Source organism: Falco rusticolus, chromosome 2 (assembly GCF_015220075.1).
Source record: "Falco rusticolus isolate bFalRus1 chromosome 2, bFalRus1.pri, whole genome shotgun sequence".
Lineage (NCBI taxonomy): Eukaryota > Metazoa > Chordata > Aves > Falconiformes > Falconidae > Falco > Falco rusticolus.
In genome coordinates, this window is record NC_051188.1 from 9,760,189 (window position 1) to 9,785,254 (window position 25,066).

At 41.3% G+C, this 25,066-nt stretch overlaps 1 protein-coding gene across 1 annotated transcript in view; it reads right to left on the reverse strand.

The window, feature by feature from the left end:
* Positions 1-2,096: 2,096 nt before the first annotated feature.
* The window catches only part of NOX4 (NADPH oxidase 4), a 106,616-nt gene continuing 83,646 nt past the window's right edge, over positions 2,097-25,066 (reverse strand). The window contains exons 14-18 of the mRNA XM_037377951.1: positions 14,843-14,962; positions 11,241-11,349; positions 10,579-10,647; positions 8,453-8,553; positions 2,097-2,710 (exon numbers count right to left, since the gene is read on the reverse strand). Of these exons, the coding sequence (XP_037233848.1) occupies positions 2,590-2,710; positions 8,453-8,553; positions 10,579-10,647; positions 11,241-11,349; positions 14,843-14,962 (520 nt within the window). The 3' untranslated portion in view covers positions 2,097-2,589. The remainder of the gene's footprint in view (positions 2,711-8,452; positions 8,554-10,578; positions 10,648-11,240; positions 11,350-14,842; positions 14,963-25,066) is intronic.

Sequence of the window (25,066 nt, forward strand, 5' to 3'; positions counted from 1 at the left end):
CTACAATGCAGAACAAGAGCACAGTACTAGTATTGCTATTTTAATTCTAAAGCGCTACCTATATAGGAGCTGAGCCAGAAAATATAATCTGTTTTAGCACAGAGCTAACTACAAAACTAGCTGCTCATTATACGGTAATGGAACCGACATCTATCAGACAGGAGGTGTGAAACGACAAACAACATTGTGATTAGATGACTCTAAACTGTATTTTTTTAAAAAAATTAGATACTAGACCCTAAAACAGGAGGAAGAAGATCACTGTCTGGTTGTGGTTAATAGATACAGTCACAATTCCAATCATAATTTAAGTTAACTGCCAGCAAACAAAAAAGCCTGCAGCATCAGCAATATCCAATAACTATGCATTTTGCCATCAGTGTCATGTTTATAATAAACCCCATACAGGCAGTATTAGAAATAATTTTAATGATTAAAACGTTCTAATCCTTTGCTGCATACCTCCGGTTTTACAGTGATGGATGAACGAGATCCAATGGGAAAATAATGATCCTTCCAGCCTCAAAAAAAAGAAATTAAAATCAGTAGCTGCAATGTAGGCTCCCGTCTCACACTCCATTTCTATTTTGTCTTCTCCCCTCTTGGCTGCTTTGAGAATTCTCATCAGTATGAGTATGCCCATCTCTGGCTCTTTCCTTCCCCCCTGAATTTCAAATCGGGCACAGCCAGAGGTAAAAACTTCAGTGCAAAGTCCAGACACTGAGGAACAGACCCTCACATGGCTTCGCTGCTGCACCTCTACCTTGCTGCTCCACTGAGGGCAACTCCTGAGCAGAAGCTGCCAAGACAAAGACCAAACTCATTTTCACTAGTTACACATACAACATGCCTGTACACCACCTACTAGAAAAATGCTTCCCTCTGAACAGATTCTGATACTTGTAGATCCCTGTAGAGGGTCTGTGTTGTGAGCTGAAAATTAGTGCCTTTCCTATTAAAACAACAAGATGTTCACTGGAAATATGCAAACCAAATCAAATGCACTGTGCTAAATACAGGTGAACCACAGGTGTGAGAGGTGCTGAGCCATCTTATGTCTGTGTGTGCTGCAAACATTACACAGTACTCCTCCCAAGCTTCTGCTGGAGATTAAGAGGGGCAGGTTTTCAGCATGTGTAAAGTGATGCTGCCCTATTAAGATGCACTAGAATGATGCCTATTTATGCCAGCTAAGTGTCTGACTCCTGCTTAAATGCCCTCTTCTCAGCAAAATAAGGGAAGGGGGTAAAGAAGAAATAAAAGGAGTTGGATTAGCTACTGGGTGGAGGAAAAAAACCTTGCTCCTCAGAACCAAAAAGTTATAAAGTACCTGCCATAACCTCTAGCCCTTCCATGGCAACTATGAGCAGAGTGGAGACAGCTGTGAGGAGAAGAGAAGATCTTAAATGTGCATGTTTCAGATCCCTTTGGAACATACTGAAAGCACACTGTAGCTCCTGGAAGGTTTCCCTCTGCACACATGATGCAAAGAGCCACAGTAATGAGGGCTTTGCTCTTACTCTGCTGTAGATCTAGCCTGATCCTGCCTTCAGTGACATCAGTGCAAAGAAGTGTGACTCCAGGGAAGGTACTCAAAGGATCACAGTCAACCAAATACACGCTGGGACCTCTAAAATTGTATTTAAACCTGTTGCATTATAAAATGATCAGTAAGACCATCTGAATGCTTCAAGCATTTGACATGCAGGGCATGTGAGTGCAGAGTGAGTGCAACTTCCACACTGAGCACGTGGTATAATAAAACATCATATCCTGCCTCCTCCTTTTAATTGCTTTTCCTGTTCCATCTTTCTGGCTGCCTAAATCACACTGATTTTGCAAACTCACTGAATGTTGAGTCGATGCAAGATAGAGAGTTCTCCACATACAGCTGTCTGCTTACCAGAAGGCTGTGATTTACATCACAGAGGGGTCTGCCCACAGGTACTACACAGTTGTGCTCGCTTTTCCATAGGTTAACTTACATCTTTCCCGATATTCCACTCTCTTCCATTTGGGGTGGGAATATTCACATCCATTACAGAAGTAGACTAGCGAGAGTAACAGTCATTATTGTAAATACAGAATCCCAATTCTGCAATGTATAAAATATTTAATACGGAGTGTTTTCACCCCAAAGCCATGAGATCTGTATACCAACAAAAGCGATAGTCTTTGCAATACACTATGTTTTGTCATTTGGATTAACCTGGGGTTTGGTTTACTGATCCAGCTTCAGAGGACTGAAGTGGAAGAAGTTCAAACGTTCCACGGATTCTTGTTCTGCCAGCTTTTAAAGCAATTGTGTCTCTCCCCAGCTTCTGTACTTTTTAATTAACAGAAACAACTCCAAAGAATCACCGCTGCCACAAATATTGTGCGAGCGCATTTGGGTTTGAGCTTAAGCACTTATTATTTGTTGGTATACTGCCACATCCATCATTTTCCAAAGTCTTAAATAATCATAAATAAGAAAATCTGTGCTATTCTTTGGTACATTTCTGTTTAAACCACAGCTGAACTTTTAAGTTGTACAAACAAAAAATTGCACTTTTATCTTCCAGAGAGTCTTGCTAGTCCAACAGACTTTCAGCTGAAGGATTCTTTATTATACTCAAACCTTGTCCCATAAGAGTTGCTGCTGTTGCTCAGTTTATGAAGTATCTTAGAGATTTTGTTTGGTCCACAACAGAAAACTCCAATGGTCTTCCTGTTAAAAAAAAAAAAAAAAAAAAAAAAAAGAAAGAAAAAGAAAGGAAAATTTAAAAAAAAAGAAAAAAAGAAAAAAAAGAAAAAAGTTATGATGTTGCAAATAAACAGTAATTTCTAACAATAGACAGAATTGGATTCTGGCCTCACTCTATCATACATAAGTCAACTACGCATAGATTTTAAGGTGAGAACAGCTCACTAGATCGTGTAGTTAGCATTACCGAAAGCACCAGATCTCCCAGGTATCCCCACCACAAGACATATTACTTATTTGACTAAGACAACTCTCAGAAAAAAGTGCCACATCTTAGTCTCAAGACACCAAGTGATGAAAAATTACTACTTCTCACTCCAATTTTTTCCATGATTAATCATTTTTTTATTAAAAATGTGTCTCACTGTAATGACTTCATTAGTGTAACTCGTGATTTACACCAGCAGGAGATCTAGTCACTAACGGTGATTTGTTACACTAATGAAAACAGAGCACTACTAACCCGTGATTATTTCTGGCAGCAGCAGAATAATTTTACCGCTTTAGTTTTACATTAGCATGCAATCTGCCCTTCAACAGCTACATCAGAAAGTCTTATGAAAAGCCAAATACAGAATATGGTACTTGTTCATCATCCAAAGCTATCAGCCTACGTTCATTAGTTAACCTGACTTTTTCACACCACCACTCCAATGACAACAGCTCTTTGCTCTCTGGTCACTTTAAACACAGGCTGTAAGTCAGATTTACAGTCATACAGCATCTAAGGGCTCACAACAGTAGCCAGCATCAGAACAGGGCATATCCACAACAGTGGGCCTGAGCCATTATGATATTCATCATCTCCCTGTTTTCTGAAAGATGAGAAGGGAAAGAAAGGAGCAGGGAAAGAGGATGCAGTGCTGTCTCTTTGATAACACGGGGAAAAAAATAATTCTTCATGTTCCTACTGAAATTGTGCCACTACAGAGAAAGATCTTAAAGATTTACCAGGATGGAGAAACAGCATGCAAGAGGGAACATGACTCTTGCAATTTACAGCACTCACCAAGAGGCTGAGACTTGAGTTCCGGTCCCCGCCTCTAGGACTGTTTCAGTATTTTATCCAGTGACTATTTAATATAAAATACTCATCACATGCAGGATAATCAAATGCACAATTTCACAAAGCAGCCTGTGTATGTATTTGGTGAGAGAAGGGAAATAATACATACAAGAAGAAAACTTCGATGGAAGTGTATGCGCCTGATGTTAGGCTGCAGCTCAAATACCGTGGCAGTCCATGCCATACCAGTGCGCAGCAACACTGGCATGGTACAACTGAGGAGTCAAAACATCAAAAAGCATCACAAAGTTATGCAGGTAACTGCAACGGTGTCCTTGTGCAGGCACCTTATAACACTGATTTCAGTTGCCTTCATTTACATCTCTCATATCAATCCATGGCAAACATTCGTAACTTGTATTTTGCTCAGCCTTATGTGTATCTATACAACGTTCCCGTCCTGGTAGTACTCCTTTCAATGGCAAGGGGTGTTGTGTTGGTGCCTGGATTTGCAGAAATAATGAGATTGCTATTGGTTGTTGCTCTCAAATAAGATTCCTCAGCACTTGCAGACTCTGAAAACTCTCTAATCCATGCACAGTGGAGAAAAACAGTGCATGAGCTGCCAGCAGGAATCTGTCTTCTACTGTGTAATTAATTGAGAGAATTAATGTTTTTGGGTTTATTTTTCATTAGTTTAATTAGTACAGACAACTGATAAATAAAACTCAGCAAGTTTGTCCATCTTTCTCCCTTTCATTACATATATATACCCTCCAAAGCACATACACATTGTCCTGGTCTCAGATGGGATGGAGTTAATGATATTCCCAGGAGCTAGTGTGGGGCTGGGTTTTGGCTTTGATGGGACTTTCCAGTTCCTCAGGCTTCACCAGCAAAAAGGCTGGAGGGGCGCAAGGAACTGGGAGGGGACACAGCAAGGACAGCTGACGCGAACGAGCCAAAGAGGCATTCCATACCACGGGGATCATGCCTGGTATATATACCTGGAGGGTGGCCAGGGCAGGTGGATCATCGCCCAGGGACTGGCTGGGCATCGGTCAGCGGGCGGTGAGCAGTTGTGTTCTGCACCATGTGCTCCTTCCTTCCGTTCCTTCTGGATTTTATTCCTTCCCTTCGCCTTTTCATTGTAACTGTTATTGTCATCATTGTTATTATTGTTCTTTCATTTTTATTCTATTTCCATTATTAAATTGTTCTTATCGTAACCCCTGAGTTTTACATTCCTTTCCAACTCTCCTCCCCATCCCTCGGGGTGAGGGGTGAGTGAGCGAGTGGCTGCGTGGTACTTAATTACCAGCTGGGGTTAATCCACAACACATGTCTAAGCAGCACACACTGTTAATGTATTCCCATTCCGGCAACATCTTTCCAAGGTACACTAAATTTTTGGCCAGTGAACAGAATCACAGAAAGGTTAAGTGATTTGCCTAAGGTCACACAAGAGACTTGTGGCTAAGAAGGTCTCCTGAAACCCAGCTGAGCCACTGTCCTATGCGGTGAGCCAGAAGCTCTCAACCTTCCTTCCCAGGACACCCACCGTCAGCAGCGGTTATGGACATCCCTTCACGTGCCTCTTACCTCCCACAGCTGATGCTCCACGTCCTTCCCCACCTACACCCCTCACTTCCTTGCTTGCAGATACTTTCCTCCCTGTCTTGCTTGTCTCCTGCCCAGTGCCTGTGACACAAGTGGGCAGGCAGCTGAAAGCACCTACTACGTGGAGCAGCATACTACTACCCTGAGCTGATGGGCTTTAATTGTGTATCACTTGTTTGAATCAATGGCTCGCTTTGTTGCTCAGATGCAAACAGGCAGCTAGTAGTGCTATGTCTGAAAATCTTTATAAATATCACTAACATTTTTATAATCAGGAAAACTGTTATAGGCATATATATATGTGTATACTATACATATATATATGTATAGTATGTTAGTACTTTGTAGTAATCTGAACATTAATACAGAATTTTACTCATTCAGAGCACTAAGCAAACAACTCCTGTTTCCTATGTTCCTGTGTTCCTATGGTATGAGTAGGTCAGAACGTATTCTTACATCCATTTTATGAGCAGGGGGAGGTGACGGAGAGGTGAACGCTTTGCTACCTAGAGAGGACAGAGTCAGGACTCGAAATGCTCCAGTTTCAAATCCCACATTCATTCCTAGAGAGACGTTTCTCCTTTAGACTGCACAAGAAATGTATCATGGTGCTCAGTGCCTTTCTCTCCTACATATATTCATGTCTTTTTCTAGGTCGGTCTCCATCCGGAAAAAAGCATGTGTCCACTTCATCTAAGTGAAACTGAGAAAGCCTGACAGCCAAGGCATGGTGTAAGCTTTTCATTCAGGGCACAACTGAGCAGGAACAAGGCTGCTGCTCCATCCCCCAAAAGACAGCCCGGAAAACCAAGAGCAGTACTTTATTAATTATACAAACCGTCCCAACGCACACCGCTGTGACTGCAGGTGTCGTATAAAATATCAACAGTAGATGGCACGCGGCTGCTCCGCTTCCTCCAGAAGAAAGCTCAGGAACCTGATGCTGTGCTGTCCCATGTAAGGCTCTGCTCTGAAGCTCTGGCAAAGCTCAGACCTTAACAAATGTACTTGGTTTATTTGGGACCCAAACAGCAACAACAGCAACAATTCACAAACCACAAACCCATCAGATGGCTGAACTGATGAGAGGTTTGCCAGCTGCATGTTTGTTTATGCACAGTTTTTACAAAAATCACAAGATAAAACGTGGAACATAGCTTGGCTGCCCATAAACAAGCTCAAGGGGATGATTGCAAATACATGCAAAAGCCTGGACACTGGCTCCAGATGCTGGAAACAACCTGGTTGCCCTGTTTTGGGTTTTTTTCTTTGTCTGGATTTGTTTTTTTGCCTTCTTATTGCAGCAGGGTCATTTAGATTGGAAGTTACGGAGAAGAAAGAACTCAAACAAAGCCTAGTAGGAGTCCTTGGAATTGGACTATAGAGAAAAACTGAAGTTCCCATCTCATCCAGGGAAATGAGGCGAATATTTACCTACAACAGGTGCATTTCTGTGGGATAGCTGAGTTACAGGTTACACTACTGTCCATTATGTTACGTGTAACTACCTCTATAGATACAGACCTGTATCTGTAAACCCTGATAAAGGGGTGACAAAGGGTGAGGAAGCCTACATCTTAGCAAGCTGCAGAATAATCAAGTCAGAACATATTTAGGTACCATAAAAGACACCTTGCTTGGAAATAGTGGCACAATTTAAAGACCTGATGTGAAAATGCAGAGGAAATGGTACTTGAAATCTAATTAGGAGTAAAGTGATGGAAAGCACAAAAGAAAAAGCAAGTATGACTACCACTAATATCTTCATCTATATTATGTGCACTTACAGCCTTGCAAGGAAGTGGCAGAAACCTCATCATTTTTACCTTTTAAAACTGCATTCACACAGTTAAACAAAAATACATTAGAATGGAGTGTAAAAGGACAGCAGCCCTCTATGCAGAGGACTCTGAGCCAGAGAGTCAACTTGCTTCTCCCATCTCTCTATTTCCCCTTTTTTCCCCATGGTTTTTTACTACAAAACTTTTCTCTAAGTGGTACTTGTTTCCACAGTGTGAGAGCCCTACTAGGGATGTTCCTCTGTAGCATCCTGGCAAGGGACCCTGTCCACAACATTCTCTAGGACCTGAATCCAAGATATACACTGTCAGCAGCTTACACTGACAACAGTGATACATGCTGGCACTCAATTATTTCTCAAGAGCCAGGGCTCAGTGTCCCCCAGCATATTCAGACTCAGACAGGAAGAGTTAATAAGCCATGGACTGATGTTTAGCTTGCAAGTGAAACGGGACCAAAAGTTCTTCAGGGGACTTGAGGTGAACATGAGAGCGCCTCTCATCCTGGTGCACCCAGATTACTATCAACAGCTACTGAAGGTGGTTTGCTCGCACCCCGCTGACTTTGCCAGAAGCGGATTAGGGAATGTTCACACAATCCCTTCTACCAAATCGGCTTGTGAGGCAGAAAACTCACAAGTGTGGGGGGGTAATACTCAACCAACGAAGCTCGATCTGGACAAAGACATTCCATAGTCTAATTGTATGTCTTCTCTGGTTTACAACTGTTTTGTTTCAGACCATAACATGACCGCCTAGCACAGTAAAAAGGCATTGCCAGGTCTTAAAAAAGAATAAAAAAGTGCCAAGAATCTCCAGAGAATGTATCCTCTGAATAAAAACAATACAGGACAGTCAGACTGTTCCTTACACATTTTGGTTTTAAACCAGCATATTAATGATGAAAATTATAGGAGAAGTCAACAGTTATAACAAATGCAACTTTGTATATAAAACCAGCATATGTTGCAAGCAAGACATTACCATGGATAAAAACATATGCAACCCCTGTGCAGTGAGATGGAAATCTATTACTTTTATTTTTTGGGCCACTGAACATCCTAGTTGCATGAGAAGTTGAACTGTTCCAAGTGTAAAAAAGATGTTTTAGTTTGTACAGGCTCTCTCACAGAAAAACATTAGCTAATTTCAACATCAGTAGCTTTAACATTACACTCTAATATAAAACCAAAAAATATTTTTGTACAAATGTAGCTAGAAACGGATAATATCCCCAGTCTTTGAACTGTGGCATCCTCCAAGTGGACTGGTACTTACCGCCTGTTACACTTTGCTATTTCATCAAACAGGAGTTTCCACCGGGGTCGTCCAATCAAAAGTCTTGAGTTTAAAGCTTGATATTTTTCACCAATTATTTTCTGCAAGAAACAAAAAATTCCATTCTGCCTGATTTGCAGATTGGCTCATATCACCCAGGGCTCCCATTTCTGACATTGGCTGACTTAGCATATCGCTGAGGTGTAAAAGCACAAGTTATCAGAGAGTTGTGATTAAAACTGCAGCCATTCCATGCACCAATACCTCTGCTCACCGCCTTTTCAATGGCTCTCCTTGGTGTTCGTTATACATTGCTCCTCATGCAGCTGCTCATTAATCTCCCCATTACTTTTAAACCAATTTACTTAAGCCATAAAACAATAACCACGCTCTATTATTCATTCCCTCATTGGCTTTTAATGCTAAGCTGGAAGAAACACTGCTGATGCAAAAATCATAATTCTGTCTGAAGTCTTTTCTTAACTTTGTAGAGGATGACTAGGTCTGGAAAAGTAACAGGGGAAATCTTACGTTTCTCCCTGAGAGTAGTTTGCCAGCTGTTTTGAGCTGCCGTAACAGCAGAAAGCAGCCAAAACTGCTCCCTGGATGGAACCCGACCCATTCCAGCAATGCTAACTCACCAGCACTTTCATATGGTCAAATGCCCTTCCACTGCAGGGCATTACCCTTCCTTGGTTCTGTCCTCATGCGATAGAAAGGCAGAAATTCCATCTTATCTAGGCTCCCACATCCACCCTGCCGCTGAATAACCTGAAACATTGCTCATACCAATGCAAGCACAGAGTACTGGCTAACTCATCCTCCGTTAGCCTTTTATATTCAAGAGGCATCTGCCGAAGGATGGGCTTGGCTCCCTGCTGTCACACAGGCATGCTACTGCTGAGCAAAGGGAGCACGAAGCAAAACTACCCTAATTTGGGGAGCAGTCAGCACTTTGGACTAACGTCAGTGGACACAGAAGCTGCAGGGCAATGGAGATTTGAGTTTAATTTCCCCTTGAAAAATCACGAGCAGCATTATGGTTCATGCCAGTTTTGTTGAATAGCCATGGAAGAAAGACTTAAACCAAAGCTGACTTAATTTCAGTAGCTGCTTGATACACAATATTAGGGAACTTGCTTTGAGTTATTTTTACAGTCTTGCTGTGTCATTGCAATGCAGTCCTGCTTTGGGTTTAAATTTTAACCTAACCGTTACATACTGGGTTCATCAATCTGGTATTTTCAAGCACTTCATTTCAATCAACATACGTTGTCCAGTCATTAAATATGTGGTGTGCTTTCGTAACTACTGTAGCTATCACATCATTTAGAGTATGGCATAGTGCTCCTACCAGAGCTGTGAATATTATGCTCTCTCTACCTGATACCAGGCAGATCACAATCCTTTGGGAACAGTTTCTCACTGCATTTGATGTTTTGTAGTAATTGTTAGGCTTGGTTCTGGGTCCGCTGCAGTCAATAGAAAGCTTCCAGACACAGCAGGGTGAAGAATCAGGACTAGGCTCATGTGCTAGATAATGTAAAATGAAGATCGTAAGCATAAATAGCTACAGGAGATGCCAAGAGTTGGGGAATTAGCCCAGCTTTGGGCTTGGCAATACATGACAATCAACAGTTCAGTATAATTTCCAGTCTCAGTCACCAAGAAATTTGTAACTTTTGTCTATATCTGAGGCAAAGAAATCCAAAAGTTTTAAAAATAGCCGGTTTCTCTCAAAATATTTATTTGAAAAGAAGATTTCAGCTGCAAGCTCCTAGAACTATTCTGTTTTGACTCTTAGCCCAGAAATGATGCAGATTTCCCATCAAACACAGCCAACTGTCTGGTCCGTGGCCTGGCCTGGAAGGACCTCTTTCCTAGAAAAGGAAGATATGGATTTCTGCCCACATCTAATCAAGTTAAGGCTACTAGACTACATTCTCTTCAGGCTGTGGGGATGGACTTGCTCTCTTGCCCTAGTAATGAATCAATCAGTTGAGTTTATGGCCTCATTTCCTGTTTTTACCATCTGCAGTAATTCCCTTCTGCCTTTGACTGACAAGTTTGCATCGTCTACTACTCCAAGGTCTAGCTCAGTTTACAAACAGCGTTTAGCCACATACCTGTATTCCATCTGTTTGACTGAGGTACAGCTGGATATTTATATAGTCTGGTCGATTCTCCTGCCAAAGCTGGGAGGATGATAAAAAACAGCTAATGAAATAATATCCCTTCTCTTAATGGTGGTGTAAATTCACTTGTGCCTACTGTGTGCTGAGGGATATGGGTTTCAGCATCGGTGAAGTAACCTTCTAAATGAAGAAGACACACCTGCATAGCACCCCTTTGTGAACTCCAGGATGTTGCACATCAAGCTGTGTACAAAATATTATTTTAGGAAGCTACACTGCCCTTAAAATCCACCTGAAATTTTAAACCCCCATCCCTTCTTGATCTGTCTACTAGCCAAATGGCTAAAGGCCACTCACACTCAGGTCCCCCAGCCTGCACATTCTTTTTACATCTCATAAATCTCACAGATAAGTGTCCAGACTACCGGTACATGGCAACACTGTGCAGTAAAATACTGGTGACAGATACTTGAACCGTTTTGCGCAACTCCAAGAATAAACGGAGTCTGGGTCAGGTAGCACAAGCAGAAGTACTGCTGGAGCTTGCTTGTTTTGAGCAAAGCTGCCTTTCTCGATAGCATGCCAGTTGCACGGTGGGGACATACCTTGCATTTATTAAGTTGTCAGTATCCCTTCAAGCAACACCCCATTACCTTGTTATGCAACATACACAGCAGATCTGCAAACCAGCGGAAAGATTCGATGTCCCTGCACACCCAAATGAAGTAGAGTCTTCTGAGCTTGTAGCATTTCCAGCCATCACTTGAAAATAAAATGTTTGGGAAATTAAAAATTATAATATAAAAAGAAAACATTAATTAAGAAGCTTTATATATATTTGTGGAAATGTGAATTTCCATTAGAAGCTAACTGCTAAGTTGTTGTTCACCCTACGATACATCAGACACTGAAATGACCAACGCAGCCTATTAGGATGATCCTGAGAATATTAAATCTCTTGCACAGAGCTAACACCCTTCACAGATACTTTTTTCACTTTAGGAAGTTGTCAGCTATACAGAAGATTTGGGCAGCAAATATGGATTCATGCATCGTCAAACTTCTATTTCAAAGTAAAGCACAAATTCTAAGTGCATTATGCCAATTATTTATCAGGCTTATGACGTGACCCGTAATAGGAAAATATTGACAAATGCAATAATGTCAGGACTTAATTCTGCCTTTATATGTGAAAAGTTCTGGTTGATTATAATTAATACTGTAGTAAAATCACGAAGACCAAATCAAATCAGAGCTCTATTGTGTTAGGGAACTGTGTGATGTATTACAGTCCTCAGAAAATGCTGGTGGATGAAGTGTAGTCATGGGCAGATTCTGGCATTACATTTAGAAAAACAGGACTCGCGTGTCAGATTTCTAATTCAAATGAAACACAAATACAGCACAAAGGAAGGATTGGAATGAACTGGGAAAGACAACAGAGGTGAAAAAGATCTTGATGATTAATGAGTGCACATAAAGCACAAATATCCAGGAAGTATCCTCTGAGCTGTCCAATGTTGGTTTCTGTTGTTCTGACCACTGAAATGGTCAGTGCAGATTGTTTCCTTCTGAAATAATTTTCAGATAGAGAAGGCCAGCCATATCCTGACAACTTCAAACGCTAGTCCCAGGACCCAACCCCAGTTGAAAAGTTTCATGATACACCTCCCCTTACCCACTGTGCATTACGTCAAACTCTAGTGTGGTCAGCATATCCAGCAAGGGTATAGTATTAGTAAATCTAAATTAGCGATGGCTCCAACAGCTGTCTTCCCTCCCCCTACTCGTAACCTCCGCTGTCAGCCAGAGAAGCAAGGATGGAAATACTCTCAGCAGCATGTAGAGGCTGAGAACTCACCTTTCGTGTAAACTCCCCACAGAGAGAAAAAAAGTGCTTTAAGACTGAGGAGTACAGTGTCTTTCAAGCCTTGATCTCAGCTTCTTTATTTGTAAACTGCTGACCTGCAGAGCAGAATTCCCTCCATCTTTTTCTGACTGCTCATACTAAGACAAGCCCTTAGGAAGGGTCACAGTCTGGTCAGATGCGACAAGATAACCATGAGCAATAGCAGGGAGAGTAAGTGCCTTTCACCATAAAAAGAACAAAGGAGGAGAAACATGGAAGGCATTTTGTATGGAAGTGTTGTAGTTCAGTTACAAAACACAACTCTCGGTGATGAAACATTGCAGCTAGAAAAGAGACTTGGCTGCAAGACTTCATGAAACAAGACAAGGATAGATTTAAAATAGCACCTCAGACGCATATGCTTGGGTCATCTCCAACAGGACTGACCATGCAGCAAAGGTGCAATCCCCCCTCCCAACCAAACCCACATGCCACATGCATGTAACACTTGTGTGTTTCTGCGTTACCACTGTCCATAATAACAGCCACTATTTACAGACCCTTCTACCTGAAAGCTACTAGCCTTCCTTAATATTAAGTTATATTTTCTTAAAAATAGGGCATAGTGTTCAACAGCTGAGTGGAGGGAAGAGCAGGACCAGGACTTAAATTGTGTACATACAACAGGAAACAAATGACTATGCTGACAGGGGTCTGATCTCCCCCCGACCTGCATGTCCTTGACACAACAGGACCGGCCCTGCTGCTCCGCAGCGCTGGCATCATAAGGCAGTTTGCACATATCGCACCTGTCAATTCCTGCTTGTAAGCCAGGGCAAAGACAACAGGCAGATCATCCACTAAACCAGAGCTTTGTTGATATTTAAATACTGAAAAGGGAAGCAGGCTAAGACTGTTACTTTCTCCCAGATTCACAGAATGTTTCCCCTGTGTATTGTACAGTGCAGAAGGGGAAGATCAGCTACAAAAGCAGGTTAGGGGATTGGCTGCTTGGAGGCCAATTTATGGCTTTATCCAGATAAATGGACATTGCAAAAGTATATGCTAACACTCTATGGCAATGTCTGTGCAAGTTCCTACAGCCTCTGATAACACACTGGTAGAGGCAAACACCTCATTACCTGCTGCTGGCCCATCATTATGGCTTGTGTCATTTTTGCTAAACATTGCCAAGGATAATCCATGACAAGGAAAATGGTCATCTTACCTACCAAGGCCCCAGATTTCAGCAAAAATTTACCCTCTTTTGGAGATGATGATCAATACACTCTCAGGAAAAGAAAATGAGGGAGCCCAAGGTGGTCTTTGAGGGCTGCAGCACTATGCAACAGGTGGGACTCACAATTTTCAGAAACAGCACTGTCAGGTCCAGCCCAGATCAATGACAGAAGAACATGCACAGCATCTAAATTCCAGGCTTTAACTTCACCTTTGAGTTAAGAGTTGGCCATTGGCATGTTCGTCTTAGAACAAACGCTTCAGCTGTGCATTGTGAAACCCTTGCAAAGCCAGCTAGCCTTTCAAGCACTTCAGAAAAGGTTTGCTGGTTTGGTTGGCTCTTTATACAGTGCCTATGAAACAAAGGTGCTTAACCTGACTGGAGCTCTTACTCAATACTTGAGAAAAAAACCCCAACAAACCAATCACAAAACATCAATAGCAATCATAAAAGCAAGCCTATCTCACACAGTGTAAGATTTGGTGGGAGCCACGTTAACTTCTTTGCCAGTGTGCCAGAGAAACAAGAGGTAAAAGGTTTGTCTGGTCTGAATAGAATGGCAAAGGCTTTAAATAAATTAAAAAAAGAAAAAAAAAAAGAAGAAGGAAAAGAGAGAAACAAACAAGAAAAGGAAAAAAAAAGCATACCTACAATATAAACTTTTCAAATGGAATTAAACACCCAAATGCTATCTGAATCCAAGCTGATCTCTTTGCTTTAAAACCTTAATCTTACACATTTACAGACAGACCAGGAGAGCTGGCCCTGCATTTCCAGCAGAAAGACTGTCACAACTTCCTGACTCTGAAAAGCTCACTATCACGGTCCATAGCCTCATCTAAGCTGGGACTAGAGGAACAAGACCTGCTGAAGGGCTGTGACTACATTAATCACAGGCCAGGCTGGTGGCAGGATATAAAGGCTAGTGACGCTGTCCTAGCTCTGGTGCATTAACAGCACAAGTCTGCCACAACTCTTTGGTTTACAAAGCCTCTATGAGATGATTTATGCTCTTCATGGCACATCTCAGTCCCCTACCTCCTTCCAACAGATCATTCGCTTATGTTGTGCCAATGGAAGTTTTTAAATACTCTGAAAGTTTTTCTGATATGCACTGCTATGATAAATTGGGAGGAAATTGCTTTAAAAGGCCTAAGTTTACTCACAGCAGTGTGTTGAGTACTGATGCGAATGGTGTAACTCCAATACCTCCAGCCACGCAGAGGCTGACCTCGTAGTTCAAGGATTCCTCAAAGGGACTTCCAAAAGGTCCATCCACATACAGTCTGCAGAAAAAGCAAAAAGAAAACTTTTAGAGCAAGCTGCTACAATCAGAGAGAGGAAAAGTGAGCTGGAATGAAAACTCTACAAATAATTTGTTTCAATTTTTTATTAGTCTTGGGATGCAGAATGTGCAAATCGTTTTCCTGGAAAGCTTTATGTGGAAAGAAACCAATGTACAGGTGGTATGAAAAACTGTTATATAAAATCTCTTGGCACATTGCATGATTAGACAAACTATTTTTTAATCAGACAAGTGGAGGTGACTTAATTATGATTGCCCTTTGTGTCTGGTATTAGAGGGCAACGGAAGTGCTGCATTGGAAACAGCAACAACTTGGTGGGTCATACACAGGGAGAAAAAGAGTTTGGCTACGCCTGACTAGGAGGTTCTTCTCTTGAACATCATTAACAGCTGAGTTGTACAAAGGATTAAAAAAACCCTGTTTTTCCTGGCTTCTCATAATGCTCTTGAACAGGCTCCAAGGAATAAATAAGAGGTGACACATCTCCATCCTGTGATGTGCAAGAGGAACAAATCAACATCTGTCTACTCCTTGGGAGTATGATCCTTGGGAATATGATCTACCCCAGTTGTACAGGAGTTCTGAAGAGGGAGAAAAATCTCTGAGTTGATCTCTTTTGACTCACACCTCTCATTCTTATAACAGTTTTGCCCACCTGTTTTTAAAGATCATTTAGGAGACTAAGTCCCGTTTCCAAACCATTTTGAGTATTTCAGATACTGATGGAAAGTCAGTTGACTATAATTTAAAAATGAGCTTTAAGGTACCTTCAGAAGTTTGACCTCCAGATCTTTCCTACAATTCTCAAAGTCTGACCAATGTCATCCCTAGATAGCTCAAAATTTACGGGCTTTAATATCTCTACTACCAAGATATACCAACTACATACTTACTTCAGTAATAGATTCATTTCTAGAAACTATTATAAAGAGAACTTGAGCAGTACATTTAGTCAAGGTCTATTCTGTGCATGAGTGCCTCACTGAATCACCAAATTTTAGGTGACTGGTGAATAAAGTGAAGTGTGGTGGGACCAGCGCTGTGTTCGGCAGCTCAGTGACTGGGTATTTGCTCACAGCTCGGCTGACCGAGATCAACCTTTGGCCCGAGTCCACAAAAAAGCTCCAACATATACTAGTTTTATACATACACGTACTGGTACTATTACACAACTAAGCTATGCATACTCTATGTCTAATGAAAGAGCATGAGCTTCTTTACAACATCAGCCAGAGAATTAAAGGCAGAGGAGACATCTCTTTTCCCAGACAAAGTCTTCCAACTCTCATCTGATTCTTTCCTTTTGAGGGCTGGAGCTTAGCCATAACTTAGGATCTCAGTCTGATCCAACTTGTGTTAGTTTTGTGGTCTGACCCTTGGCATCTTACCAGTCAAGACAACATCTTGCCTGGGTGTCTTTGGCAAATACGATCCCTTCTAGGAAATTTCTTCCATACCTCTGCTGTTGCTGACATCTTGATGCCTCATATGTTAGGCTTCTTCTTCTACAGTGTTTTCTCTAAACAGCAGCTAAGTACCCTACTTTTTGATGGGTCTGGAGGCAAACAGACTGATCCTTAACTATGCCCTGTCTTATAAAGGCCTTTCTTGGATCTTGGTGTCCTACCTGGAAAGAAAGGGAGAAGACACTAGGCCAGCCACAGCCATCATCATAAGGCATTGGAAGTGCTGGCAGTAGATGTTTCTAAGTAACCAAAATTCATCACTGATATTCATAACTAAGCAATCTGTACCCTAGATACATTTATTCTTATTTCTGTCTTTATATTCTGGAGTCACTACAGTATTTTACAAATGTCCTCTTGGAGAATCTCAAAGCTTTTCAACATCAGGTATGCTAGTTCCAGCATGATGAGAATGCTAGAAAAATAAATTCACTCCTTACTTAGGACAGATAAATTCTTTTGCACAATGGGGCCAAGAAAAGCTTAACCAGACAGGCGCATACAATATAAACAGATCTTTAAGTATCTTGCCATTAAATGTTTCCTGTTACACAACACTTTATAGCCCATTTGCTTAACAAGGATGTATTTTCCGCTAATGAAATTATAACACTTCTGATGCAGAGTGCAGAACCAGCTGCTTTAATAGATTTTCTAAATGTTGCACTGTCATTTGACTGAGGAGGTAAAGGAGCATCTCTTATTTAAATAGGCAACAGAGGAAATCCAGAGAAGCAGGTCATTACTTTGAAATTAATCTGGTCCAGAGGACATTTTGAGAGAAGTACACAAATGTGATGGGTCTCAGATGTATACCTCAACAGATCTGATTTTGGGATATCAGTGTAGGGCAAAAAGAAAAAAAAAAAACAAACAAAACTGGATAATGAAGACCAGCAACAGAAGTCCACTGTCATTCCTGGCATACCTCTTATACATGTGTTACCTGCCTAGCTGGTGAAATCTGGAGAATCACTCCTGAAGGTATGAGGGGCATAAGCACAGGCCTGAGGGAAATTCCTTGCATTTTGCACAAGCAGCACTAACTTTCATTTGGAGATACAAACTTAAAGCCGACATTTTTGGGGAAAAACACAAGAAGACAAAGCAAAAGCAAACTAGCAAAGCAGATTTTCCAGAAACTACCAAAGTGGAGGAGGCAATAGTCATATATAGTAGGGGTGCCACTTAGCAGAATTGCACTTAAGCCTACTTGAGGATTGTCTGAAGTATGTATTTATGTATGTCTGATCTCAGAAGGGACTAAGCAATTCCTGGAAAGTCTGAGCACCACTGAATACCATTGACATGATCAGGAGTTGAAACATGCAAAACTAGATCTGGTCACCGCAAACCAGTCAAGCATGGTGCATAATTCCATGCCAGAAATTCAAGAAACAACCTTCAATTAAGTATGTATTTTGGTCAGATTGCTCTGATTTGTGGGCCATTAGCCCCATCTGGCCTTCAAAATATTTCTGTCTGCCCACTGTGTCTTCCTCCGAGGGAGCGAGGAGCAGTTGTTTGGACAGCAAATGCAGTCAGAGAAGCCAAGAGCTTCCTGCTGCGTCTGCATGTGGTCCAGCACAGAACAGCCAGAAGTCACCACTTCCAAGTGTGAGAAAGAGAAATGGGGAAAAAGTTGGAGAAATATTGCTACTGCATTAACCCACTCCACAAGACTGCCTGAAAAGACTGATTCCAAGGATAATATGATCTCCCTGGACGATATTGTTGGATGCTATAAACATACAGTATTTAATCCTGTTTTGCTATGGGGATAATTTATAACTAAAATAAAGGTAGGGCTGATGTCTTAATGGAAGTGGTCATTTAAGAATTGATCCTTCTTTTATTCAAGTCAGTGGAAGAAAGAAACTTCCTGATGCCATATCAAAGAGCACGGTGATGAACAGAGCAGCGATTCAGTCACGGACTCTTGCAGAGATCATGCAGCTTTCGCTTCCTGTCAACAAGTTCCTTTCATTTGGTAGTGCTGAAAAGTTTTGCATAAAAGCAGTTCATTATTGCAAATGAAATTGCACAGAGGTCAATAAAAAGACAGACAAGTCAAGGGGGTTAAGATCACTTTTTGTTTCTTTAGTTGTGCCCCACATACATCACACCACCATACTATGCTCTCCTATCCCCCAGCCTTAATTTAATTATCATGAAGGAAGGGAATGGAATTATACTGAAAATTCAGAAATTCCCCCTTCAGGCAAACTTATTCAAATAACAAGTTGTTCTTTTCACATGTATTCATTTCCAGTCTTAGGAGTGCTCTGTTATTCCGGCAAAATTTCTTTGCTCATAAACAGAAACAAAGCTCCTCCAAACCGAATATATCACAAGAAATAACAGAGCACATTATTACAATGCATCTTACAGATAGCTGGTGAACATTTTTTTCTATTTGAAGCACAACCACGTTCCACAGTACAGCAGTACAGCAATATCCCAGCAAGCACCAAGAAAATTTGTTCCAGCGCTGGGCAACGCAACTGCAATTAACATGGGGCTGTCCCTAAACCAAGGGACACTGTCTCAGGGACACAGGCAGTTGTACTGCTTTTGAGATCCAAGTTATTACCTTCCATAAGGAACTGCATAGTGATGTACGGAGACACCTGCTCACACCTCTGTCTGACTTGGACCTCAGTGCTGTGCTCTACTTCAGGGTGTAGGTGCCCTTAGAAAAGTTTAATGTTTATATTGTACTTCACTATCCAACTGTAAATGCTGATATTGTTTTCCAGGCTCTTTGGGAGCTACTGTGAGTCATTACCTGGGATATTAGTGGAATAACAGATGGATAGGGGAGTTTATTCAAAAGTCTGAAGGAAATTTTATTTAAGCAAGTATAAGCATTTGCAAGCTGATCAAGCTGATCTTTGCACAGAAAGTGAAGTCCTAGTCTGACTGAAGTTTGTGACTAAACTCGTAACAATGTCAACAGCAGCACGAGATTTTATATCCTTGGAGCAGTATTCAGTTTGTTACTAAGACCCATGTGTAGGTATCTTTGTGTAAGCATACTGAGTAGGCCCCCGATGCACTCAGAAGATGCAGTCAGTACAGTTAATAGAGCCTAGAGAGAGATTCAGGGTGTGATGAATTGCCTGTGTCTACAGCCTATGTCTACTGACCGTAGACATTCAATTCTATAGGGCCTTAGAGATCCATCCCTCTGGAATGGCAGCTGAAGGCCAAGCAGAACTGAAGTGGCACTGGACACTGAGCCTGAGGGACCTGAATCCAGACCTAGATATCCACTGAGATAACTGGAGCTTTGACATCTAACTCACACACAGACACCTACATTTAGATGTCTTCAGCTGGAGCTGAATCCCCATCACGATTACCTATGAAAAGCCCATGTCATTGACCTCAATAGGTTTTGGATAAAGTTCTCCAAAATCACAATAAAATCAACTAACAGCCCTCCTCTCATGTTTGTTCTTCTCTGTAACTTGTCCTACCAAAACCACAGCTCAGTACTGCCATGATAGATACAGCCTAAGAACTCCAAGGAACCAGCTGTCTGATGGCTGACACAGTCTCCTTATGCTGTTCTTCTGCTGTAACTCTTATGCACCAGAGAGATGCTATCACCTCCCTCTGATAACTCACAATACCAGCCTCCACCCCCACATGATCAATATTCAAACAAGTGCCTTCATCTTCCTCCCACACTGACCTTCATGCCTGGGAGGAAAATCTGCAGAGCTATTTCATCATCTCCTTTCAATTTCCTTCTCAAGACTCCTCTTTCCTCTAATATCTAAAAAAACCCAATGAACCAGAAGTTGACAGTAGTTAGGCTGCCGATGGGCTCACCCTCGCTCAGTCATATTCTGCCCAGTACACTCTCATGGTTTCCCTGAATTTTGCTGATTGAATCCACCTGTTTTCTCTTGTTCTTCTAGTAAAAGTTGGTTGGGCCAAGACAGTCTCTCTGTTGTGTGACTGTGCATATTGGGATGGCTTCCTGATGTGTGACTGTTTCTCCAGGGCACTAAGATAATACAGGTAAGCAAAGAATCACTGGAAACCATCCAATTTGGAACCTTATATCAGAAGGAATCTTGCAGAAGGAAGGCTTGCAGAAAACAGAACTGACTGCAGAAGTGTTCCAGGCCACCTTGGAGTCCAAGGCTCGATTCACAGTTTTCAGTAAAAATCTAGCTACAAATTACATGATTTTGTTTTTCAAAGAAGCTGCACTTAATACTATCAAAGATTTTCAAGTATCTTCTGCAGCAGAAACCAAGACAACCGCTTCATCTTTTGAAGTCAACATACGACACTTTATGTCATTATTTAAGCCTCAATTAATAATATTTTTCCAGAGGGCTTGTGATTATTGACAGAAATTCAGTACCAACAGCCTTTAACAGACGAAGAACCACCACCAAACACAGCACATCATCCTTCGTTTGTATGGATTTCCGAAACTACAATGGCTTTCAAGGTTTAAAAGTGTAACAAAATGTGACATCTGGCATGTGAGATCAGAGATTCCCATGTGTTCTCCTGACATTGTGAAGGATGATGGCTTCATTACAGAAAACAGCAGCCCCTCAGACAAGTAAGCCTGCAAAACCCAGCGGGTCCAATTAACTTTATATACTATTTTGCACAAGACTGCAAAGTGTTATGATTCTAATTCAGATATCATTAGGCATCCTCTCCTTTTTTAACAGCTTGAGTTTAATTTCTAATTGATTATTCACTGTTTTTCCTTTAAACTTCAAATGAAATATATACTAGAGCTTGCAGAACCTTCCTTCTACAGAAGTTGCTTCCTTTATCAGTTACTGAAACATCCAACTGTAACAACGTAGATAGCTCAAAAACCTATAGAACCAATTAGGACCAGATCTTCTTCTCATAGAAACATGCCAAATTATAATTATTTTTAAAATTCTAGAAAATGCATTGGTTTTAGAACATCTCAGTTCAATTTATTTCTCCCTGGCTGGGCAAAACAAAATGAAATCACCTGTTCTTCAACTCAGGGGCCCAGAGATGATGGAAGAATTTCCATTTCCATAACACTCTTAGCAAGACAAAATATGTTGAAGGCATGATAAGGGCAAGAAAGTGGAAAAGCAGAGCACGTAACTGCATTTTCATGGATAAGGTTCGTTCTCTAAACCCCGAACTGAGATCCATGTTTTTCTTTGAGACACAGTGCATTTTCAAGGAAAAGAAGATCCCGTTGTAGTAGGAGGGAACACTACAGCAGCAGCAGTTGTACGGCTACCTATGGGGAGCTGGACTTCTAACAGAGGAGTGAGGGGGCTGGTAGAAGAGGAGAAAAGAACGTCACAACTATGAATGAAAATTTTGAAAAAGTTTGGAGACAGAACTTCCACGGAAGGCAATAGAAAACAGACTTGCACAACTGATGGACAGCCTTACAAGCACTGCTCTTCCTCGTTCAGGACTCCTAGAAGGCAATCTCTCAAATCAAGTTAGTTTTCCTCAGAATTGAATAAAATCCTATAAATATTGCCCAGTGTATTTATGAAGAACCCGTATTTCTCACTATCATGTGAGAGAAGCAACAATTTAGATTATTCACTGACTTCATTAAAAAGGTTTGCAAAACTACTATAAGAACTATAATCAAGTACAATTATGTATTCAGACAACTTTATTCTCTGAAAGTATACTTACTTTCTGTACCAAATTCCTGGGTCAATATTCTTAATTAGTGTTGTATTAGTTCTTCTCCATGGCAGCCTTTTTACTGTCATTTTTATAAAATGCTTCCACAATGTATACCTTTGATTAAAGATTACACATGATTTAATTTTACTGTAACAAGAAATCAAATTTTCCACTTGTCTCCTCACAATAACAGTATCTATTTTGTGAAGTGCCTTGCCTCTCTGTAAACTTGTCTCCTGCCTATTTTGCCTCAGCTAATAAAGTAAAATAAAGAGTATTTGTAATGCCTGCGCCACCTACTGCAGCTTGAATTGAAAATTCAGTTGTTACATCAAACAGTAAGATGCTGCAGACCAGCAATCACAATCAGGTTGACTGGGTTCACCATGTTTTTCTCCACAACTCATTCACTGCCCATCTCACTGCAAACAGTATTTCTACTTTAGAGCAATCCACTTTCATATTTGACCTTTGGCCTCTTTCATTATTTGCAGGAAGCTTTTTCTTGCCTATACTGCTTACTTTGGTGGTCATCTCAGAGTTGCCATCTAACAGACGGCATGGGTCTTTCTCACAAGCAGTGCTGATACTAGTGAGCCCTCTTCCTCCCTTGGTAAATTGTAGTCACTAAGACAGGACATCCCATGTCCCCACATCAGTGGAAATAGCTGCAGCATCAGTATCTCAGGGTATTATGGGATTCCTGAAGCACCCGAAGCATAACAAAGCATACTGATGCAACTGGATTGCAGATTTCAGATGCTGATTCAAGTTTTTTACACCCCTAATTATTACATATTAACTAGCACTGGAGGGTCCAATGCAGGTCCTTCAGCCAGGGTTTGGGTATTTTCAGTTTAAGTGAAAAGTCTACATGGGAGTTTAGGGCTCAGGAAAACCCGACAGTTAGTACATATAGCAGATGTAGTAGTCTTCCACTCCTGGCAGCTGCTTTGCACTTAGAAATATACTCAGGGGGCCTATTATACCAAAGGTCAAAATACATTTTTTGATAGAGTATGCAGGGGGGGAAAAGAAGACCACTCTAACTAGACATCCACACTGCCAGTAGACTTTCCTGGTCAAGCTTTAATACACCTTAGGGCCGCGGAAAGAAAAATTGGCACCTACTGACAAATCCCAAGGATGACAAGTGCAGAAATTAAAAACCTAGGTAGGTATCTGCAGAGACAAAAGGAGAGGAGAGAAGCAGCTGTAGAGAGTGCTGGAAGATAAAGTTGGCAGCAAATCAATCTGAAGGCAAAGCCAGGCATATCACGATCCCCTCCAAAGGCAGCCCACTCAGGCTCTTTGGACTAGATTAAGTAGAGATGAAGAATTCAAAATGAAGAGAGTAAGATGGAGGGAAAAAAAAAAAAAAAAAGAAGAAGAAAAAGGACAAATTTCACAACAAATTCTGCAGATGGAATGAATTCCTGCAATAAAATAAAATGTCATCCCTAATATATAGTAAACCTAAGTACAACTATGCTACCAAAAATTTAATAAACCTCCGAGAAACATTTGCCATGCCTCACTCCTGACTCTTTTCTGTCTTAGGGTGTGCTCTGGATCAGCAAAACGACATAGTCCAGTCACAAGCCCATCTTTTCTCTGGAAAACTCTCTTTGTAAGGAAATGTCTCTCACAGCTACACTTCCTTTAAGGAAAGACACTCTCCATGAGCCTCACATTCTACACAGGCCAGTGAATGTGCCTACAGGAGTAGGTTTCCTTCAGGGAGGTTTCATAAAACAAGTAATTGCTGGTCTTGGGGGGTGGGGGCTGTAAAATATCTTTGCTTGGACTTGACCACCAGGAAGTCTAGAAAGAAATTCTCTAAATAGTGCTCTGACACCTGAGGAGGGAGTTCTGCAAGATAATGATAAGGCAACTTCAGATGGCTTCCAGATGTTCAGTGATGGTCAGACAAGTTCATTTCCTTAGTCAGACAGTCTCTTATCTGGAAAGGGATATAGAAAACTGGCAAGGCTGACATGGAAAGGAAGAATACCTGCCGAGCGTTAGAGTGAACCACACACAGTTGCAGTAAAATGGCAGATTAAGGATGAGATCACCCACCCTGGACAAAGAATTCATGATGTCATCATAAGCCTATAGTTGAGTCTGCATACAGATTCATGGGCAGAAGCTTATCAAGCTACCAGAGAATATACTGCATTACATCGTAGGTGAGCTCAGTGCAGCCCTGACCATCATGACCTCTTCATTGTTTTTCTCTGAATATGCTCCAACTTCTTATTTTAAGTTCAGTTTTTTGCAGTGAACGGCCAATTATTGTCTGCAGTGTTCAAATTTCTGTCCTGCCAAGGCTCTATATAATGGCATTATTATTCATAAGTGGTACTGTCATTATTACTACCACTCTAGACATACAAAGATGCCTCTGTACAGCCCTCTTAGGTTATTGAAAATAATTTTTCATCCCCCTAATTTTTAAATGGCTTCAAGCTCTTACCTTTCTATATGCCGTAAGAATATCCATGACAACAGGAGGAGTCTTAATTTTAACATTTCTATGAGTTTTAAGAAGCTTAGAGAACAGGTGACCCTGCACAAGACAGATGAGCAAGTGATTTCATGAGAGACAGAGAGAGGGGACTGGTGTTTAAATAACTCAGATATATAATTCCTCTCGTAACCTTTCCTATCCTTACTTTTCACAAACATCCTGAGGCTGACACCCCACTGGGTATGAAACACTGCTGTAGGGCAAGATGACTATAAGGCACTGTAGAGAACAGAGGCTGGACATCACAGCAGAATACATCTGGAACACAGTCAGGGGCTAAGCCAAAGGAGCTTCTCCTGTAGGTCCAATACCAGTTCATTTGACCAGCCCGCCCTGAAGTTGCTCAGTGTCCAAACAGAGAAACCCCACGGTGTGTGACTGGTCTTGTCACTCTAGAGACATCCA